General features: G+C 35.7%; 1 protein-coding gene across 1 annotated transcript in view; it reads left to right on the forward strand.

Annotated features, from left to right (window-relative positions):
• The window catches only part of LOC104743811, a 3,874-nt gene continuing 908 nt past the window's right edge, over nt 3,890-6,855 (forward strand). The window contains exons 1-3 of the mRNA XM_019235559.1: nt 3,890-4,100; nt 4,248-5,267; nt 5,552-6,847. Coding sequence (XP_019091104.1) covers nt 3,890-4,100; nt 4,248-5,267; nt 5,552-6,847 — 2,527 coding nt within the window. The remainder of the gene's footprint in view (nt 4,101-4,247; nt 5,268-5,551; nt 6,848-6,855) is intronic.

Consider the following 6,855-nt stretch of genomic DNA (forward strand, 5'->3'; position numbering starts at 1 on the left):
GTTTTGAGTTTGTTTATTTCATCAAATTTTTGCCACCATATTATATATCTTTTTAAATAAACTAATTTTTTAGAACAAAAATCTATTCATGTTAATTTTTTTGCAACAAATTTTGGTGGCCAAACCATTAGAATAATATTACAGTTTTTTTAGATTTAGCGTGAATTATTTTTTTCTAAGAAGTTTGATGAATTATTTCCCAGGTTATTTTTAAGCAAAAATATATTTTAGAAGAATAATATATCTGTATCTTAACGACTTTTGGCTATCCATCCATTTAGTCGTATATATATTTTCTTAAGTTGATTTGAAATTATTTTTCACATTAAAATTTATGAATACCATCTATTCAAATATCTCTCTTTATTTATTTGTATTTATTATTTACATTGAGCTAGATATTTCATTAAAGCTTATATGTGGGACATAAACTTTCTCAAAATATATGTTAGGAGTTTAAAATAATATTGCAAATTTGTTGAATAAGTTTTTCTATGTTATAGAATTGTTTAATTTGTTTATTAATCAATATTGTGTTTATCTTATAGAATACAAACTATGAAAAATAAATAGACGGATCCAGAGTAATGAAATAGAAGCATCTCTTACAATGGAAGAATCTTATAAGAATTTCCTATATGTGCAGATATCCAGAAAGGAAAGCACCCCTTTCAATGATTTCATAAACGAAAAATCATGGTAAGTTATTAAATATAATTTTGCCTGATAGTTAAAATCAATTTTACCTTAAACCACAAGAAACTTATGTATATCAACGCTATAATTCGTTGTTAATTTGTCATAAATGTGGTGAACATCAATATAGTAATGAAAATCAATTCTTCGTGAATTATTCAAAATATATCTACATTTGACGTAAATATGACATATCCTTGTCAAAAAGTTAAATTTTCATTTATAAACCGATTCTAAAACATTTCTCATACTACTTCTTTACACTGAAAAAAATCCAAAAGTAAATGATAAATAAAGTAAAAATATAAAATAAATGATACCTAAAATTTTCTTTTAAAAAAAATATAAGCATATTTTATCTTTTTGTTTTAAATCTGGAAAATATTTGGTCTAACAAATACTATATTATGTAGAGTAATATTTTTACTAAATTAAATGACTTTAAATATATATATATATATGTTTAAAAAATATTGTCAAGAAAATACATAAGATCAAATAGTCTGCAATGATAAACATATAGTATGAATTATTTGAATAAATGATAAAGACATAGATATTACAGACAAAAATAACAACATCGTCTTTTTCAAAATAAATGTATAAAATTAGCTTATCATATTTTACCAATTTCATTAAGTTGACGAAATTGTTTTACTTGAACAAAATTTACAGAGAAATGGAGAAATGTTTGATGAAGGCATTAAACGCTATATTTCCCAAGGTGAAACTTTGTTAGGTCTTGCAAATGAGGTGAGCACATGTCATTTCACATAAGAATCCATAGTTAATTAGTAATGCTAAAATGTTATCTATTACACTTAATGTATTCTGAAATAAAGTAATAAAAGGGTTAAAAGAATTTACTTGTAAGATTCGTCATTCTAGAACGATTATTGGTATAAACTTGTTGGAAGAATATAGAATGGCGAAGCCTACAAGTAAAATATTATTTTCACACGTTTATTACATTATTTAATACAACTACATGGCGAAGCCTACATGTAAAATATCTTAATGATCTTATTAACTACCTACAAACGTTTTCTTTTAAATATAAAACCACTTTCATAAGTTTTTCAACAGATTTTTGCACTCAGACAGTAATGAATTTGTGCGAAACTGTATAATTAATTATACTTTGTTTTATTGCAATTATCTCGAATTGACATAATTAGTATATTGATTTTAATTGTTTTTTCATTTTAATTTTCGAAGCATCATGTTCTTAGATTCTAGATGAATATTTTTTCAACCCGAATTTGTTTTCATAAGTTTTGAGTTTGTTTATTTCATCAAATTTTTGCCACCATATTATATATCTTTTTAAATAAACTAATTTTTTAGAACAAAAATCTATTCATGTTAATTTTTTTGCAACAAATTTTGGTGGCCAAACCATTAGAATAATATTACAGTTTTTTTAGATTTAGCGTGAATTATTTTTTTCTAAGAAGTTTGATGAATTATTTCCCAGGTTATTTTTAAGCAAAAATATATTTTAGAAGAATAATATATCTGGATCTTAACAACTTTTGGCTATCCATCCATTTAGTCGTATATATATTTTCTTAAGTTGATTTGAAATTATTTTGCACATTGAAATTTATGAATACCATCTATTCAAATATCTCTCTTTATTTATTTGTATTTATTATTTATATTGAGCAAGATATTTCATTAAAACTTATATGTGGGACATAAACTTTCTCAAAATATATGTTAGGAGTTTAAAATAATATGGCAAATTTGTTGAATAAGTTTTTAATCAATATTTTGTTTAATATATGTTACAGTATTTTTTAATTTGTTTATTAATCAATATTTTGTTTATCTTGTAGAATACAAACTATGAAAAATAAATAGACGGATCCAGAGTGGAAGCATCTCTTACAATGGAAGAATCTTATGAAGAATTTCCTATATGTGCAGATATCCATAAAGGAAAGCACCCCTTTTGATGAAACCATGGACGGCTCAACCGAACCACACAGACCTGAGGAGCAGCTTGAACCTGCGGAAGCATCGGAGGACCAGCTTGAACCAGAGGAAGCACCGGAGGAGAAGCTTGTACCAGCGGAAGAAGCGGAGGAAGCATTGATCGTCCCGGCGGGTCCTATTACAAGGTCACGGTCCAAGAGGTTCAACCAAGCCATCAATGCAATACTTAAGGAGTTGGACAAGAAGCTAGAAGACGTGACTCAAACCACATTCACCATGCTCACAGCTCAAGGTGCTCGGTAAAGGGTAAAGTGTTGCTTTGGTGCTCTTTTTCCCTTGGTCAAGTTTTGTCCCATTGGGTTTTCTTGACAAGGTTTTTAATGAGGCCTAAGTAACATTTTTAGACCCCCTTTGCCAGCCCAATTCGTGGTCCAAAGCCCATTACAAAGCTTTGGCCCATTTTCTATATTTTCTCATTCAAAAACAATGCATTTAATGTTTTGTCATTTCCTAGACATCTTGCATGAGCTTGAACTTGAACTTGCAAGGTTGTCTAGGGCTTTCTCTTCTCTATTTCGTCCCCCTCTTCTCCTATTTAAAGACCATGTATCTCTTCTTTGTAAACCATCAAACATTTTAATCAAAAACTTTTTTCTACTTGTTTGATCTGAGGAGTGTGTAATATCTTGTCAACTTGTTTTCTTCTTAGTGTGTCATATCTAAGTTGGATTCGAGCCTGAAGTCTAAGAGATTTTCATCTCTCTTGGAAATTCATTTCAATCCCCTTTTCATCCGCTGCATCATTTCACCATTCCATCTCTTTTAATCCGCTGCATAAACCACCCCTTCACCTTCCATTTGATCAATCTATTGTATCTTCGATCCATTGATCATCATCAATCCATCTGATCATCTTCAAGACCTTGCAAGTGTGTTCTTGGGAGCAGATTCCTCACTAGGAGTCTATCATGTGGTATCAGAGCAACCGGTTTGCAATCAGGTTTTGAATTCCAATCGTCAGTTTTCTGTTATTTTCAGATCTGTCGCTTCATCTTACAAGAGTTTTATAAAATGTTTTACTCGTCCAAAAATTACGAAATTAATTGAGTTTGGATCGTCTTTGAGTTTAGTATTTTTGAAAATTGATTTGAGAATTTTTGGATTCGTTTTCATAATTTTCCCAGATCTGTTTTCATTTACGTGTTTTTAGAACTATTTACTGGTGGATCTTTGTTTTTTCTTTTCAGGAACCATGGTGACATCAGAAGAGGAAGAGTCATCAACTTCTAGCTTGGAAAAGAAGATCCTTAAGTCTGTCATGACCATGCTTGATGCAAGATTTGGCGCTCTTAACTTGAATCAAACCAACCGGGGAGTTAATCAGCATCAACGGCCGAACCAGGAGGAACCAAGACCTAATGACGAGACTAGGGAGTACTACAGCCACGGTTCTTCACACGGAAGTCAGCGGAGGCGTCGATGAGAACGTCCAGTGCCAAGAGATCCTTTGGGAGGCCTCAAGTGCAAGATCCCTGTCTTTCACGGAACCAGCAACCCGGATACCTACTTGGAGTGGGAGCAGAAAATCGAATTAGTCTTTGTTTGTCAAGAAATCACCAAGGTTAACAAGGTTAAACTTGCTGCTACCGAGTTCTACGACTATGCTCTAAGTTGGTGGGATCAGCTTGTTACCAGCCGCAGACGTACCAGAGACATACCGATCGAGACATGGAACCAGCTGAAAACCGTCATGCGTAGGAGGTTTGTGCCGAGTTACTATCATCGTGATCTTCATCAGCGTTTGAAGAATTTGGTTCAACGAAGCAGGTCAGTTGAAGAGTACTTCAAGGAAATGGAAACCCTGAAGCTCAGAGCCGATATTCATGAGGATGGAGAAGCTATGATGTCACGATTCATGGGAGGTCTTAACCGAGAAATCCAAGATCGTCTAGAGACCCAGCACTATGTGGAAATCGAGGAGATGCTTCACAAGGCAGTCTTGTTTGAACAGCAAATCAAGAGGAAGAACTCTCGATCCAGCTACAACATCGCTAAGACCAGCTACAACTCAGGTAAGTCAAGTTACCACAAGGAGGACAAGCCCGACTACCAGAAGGACTACAAGCCATTCATCAAGCCGAAACCAATAGATTCAGACCCGAAAGGTAAGGGTAAGGAGGTGATTACGAGGACAAGGGATATTCGTTGCTTTAAGTGTCAAGGACTTGGGCATTACGCAAGCGAATGTGTCAACAAAAGGATCATGGTTCTTAAAGACAACGGCGAGATTGAGTCTGCAGATGAGCGTTCGGAAAACGACTCATTGGACGAGAGTTTGGAAGCCCCAGCTAAAGGAGAGCTGCTTGTTGCTAGGAGATTGCTGAGTGTTCTAACTAAGTCTGAGGAGCAAGCGCAAAGGGAAAACTTGTTCCACACGCGATGTATTGTCAAAGATAAGGTATGTCGTTTAATTATCGATGGTGGTAGTTGTACTAACGTTGCTAGCAGGACTATGGTGGAGAAACTTGGTCTAGAAGTGCTTAAGCATCCAAAACCGTATGAACTACAATGGCTCAATGAGAAAGGTGAGATGTCTGTCAAGGAGCAAGTCAAGGTGCCGCTTTCAATTGGTAAGTATCAGGACGAAATCATGTGTGACATATTACCGATGGACGCCAGCCACATTCTTCTTGGACGACCGTGGCAATCTGACCGACAAGTTCATCACGATGGCTTCACCAACCGACACACCTTCGAACATAATGGCCAAAAGACGACTCTCATTCCAATGACGCCGCATGAGGTCTACCTAGATCAGCTGAGCATGAGACAGCAAACCGCCAAACAAACTGAACCAATCGATACAAAGGGTAAGAGCAAGGTAAGTCACAACAGTTTACTTTTTGTTTACAAGAAACTCTTGCTTGTTCTACTAACCCCAAACCGGTGCTGCCGAGTAAAGTTGAATTGGTTTTGCAAGAGTATAAGGACGTGTTTCCGGAGGATAATCCCATTGGTTTACCGCCTATCCGAGGGATCGAGCATCAAATTAACTTTGTACCGGGAGCCGCTCTACCAAACCGACCAGCTTATAGCACCAACCCAGTTGAAACAAAGGAGCTTGAAAGACAAGTGAACGAGCTGATGGACAAAGGACATATCCGGGAAAGCATGAGTCCATGTGCCGTTCCAATGTTGCTAGTACCAAAGAAAGATGGGAGTTGGCGAATGTGCGTGGACTGCCGAGCCATAAACAACATAACGGTTAAGTATCGCCATCCTATCCCTAGATTAGATGATATGCTTGATGAATTGCATGGCTCTAGCATCTTTTCTAAGATTGATCTTAAAAGTGGATATCATCAAATCCGTATGAAAGAAGGTGATGAGTGGAAAACGGCTTTTAAAACCAAACAAGGGTTATATGAATGGTTAGTCATGCCGTTTGGGTTAACTAATGCGCCTAGCACTTTCATGAGATTGATGAATCATGTCCTTAGGAAGCATATTGGTGATTTTGTTGTGGTTTATTTTGATGACATTTTGGTTTATAGCAAAAATTTAGAGGATCATGTCATGCATCTTAAACTTGTTTTGGATTTGCTTCGCAAGGAAAAGCTTTATGCAAACTTTAAGAAGTGCACCTTTTGCACAGATAATCTTGTTTTCCTAGGCTTTGTTGTAAGTGCAGATGGAATCAAGGTTGATGAGGAGAAAGTCAAGGCAATCAAAGATTGGCCAAGTCCTACAAATGTGAGCGAGGTGAGGAGCTTTCACGGCTTAGCAGGATTCTACCGACGGTTTGTCAAGGATTTCAGCACCATTGCCGCACCGCTTACGGAGGTCATCAAGAAGGACGTTGGTTTCAAATGGGAAGCTGCACAGGAAAATGCCTTCCAGGCCTTGAAAGAGAAGCTTACTAATTCCCCTGTTTTAATTCTTCCAAATTTTATGAAAACTTTTGAGATTGAGTGTGATGCCTCAGGCATAGGTATTGGAGCTGTTTTGATGCAGGATCATAAGCCCATAGCGTTCTTCAGTGAGAATCTGGGAGGAGCTACACTCAATTATCCGACCTACGACAAAGAGCTTTACGCTTTGGTCCAAGCACTACAAACGTGGCAACACTATCTATGGCCGAAGGAGTTCATCATTCATACTGACCACGAGTCTCTTAAGCATTTAAAGGGTCAACAAAAGCTCAACAAACGTCATGCG

Source organism: Camelina sativa, chromosome 14 (assembly GCF_000633955.1).
Source record: "Camelina sativa cultivar DH55 chromosome 14, Cs, whole genome shotgun sequence".
Lineage (NCBI taxonomy): Eukaryota > Viridiplantae > Streptophyta > Magnoliopsida > Brassicales > Brassicaceae > Camelina > Camelina sativa.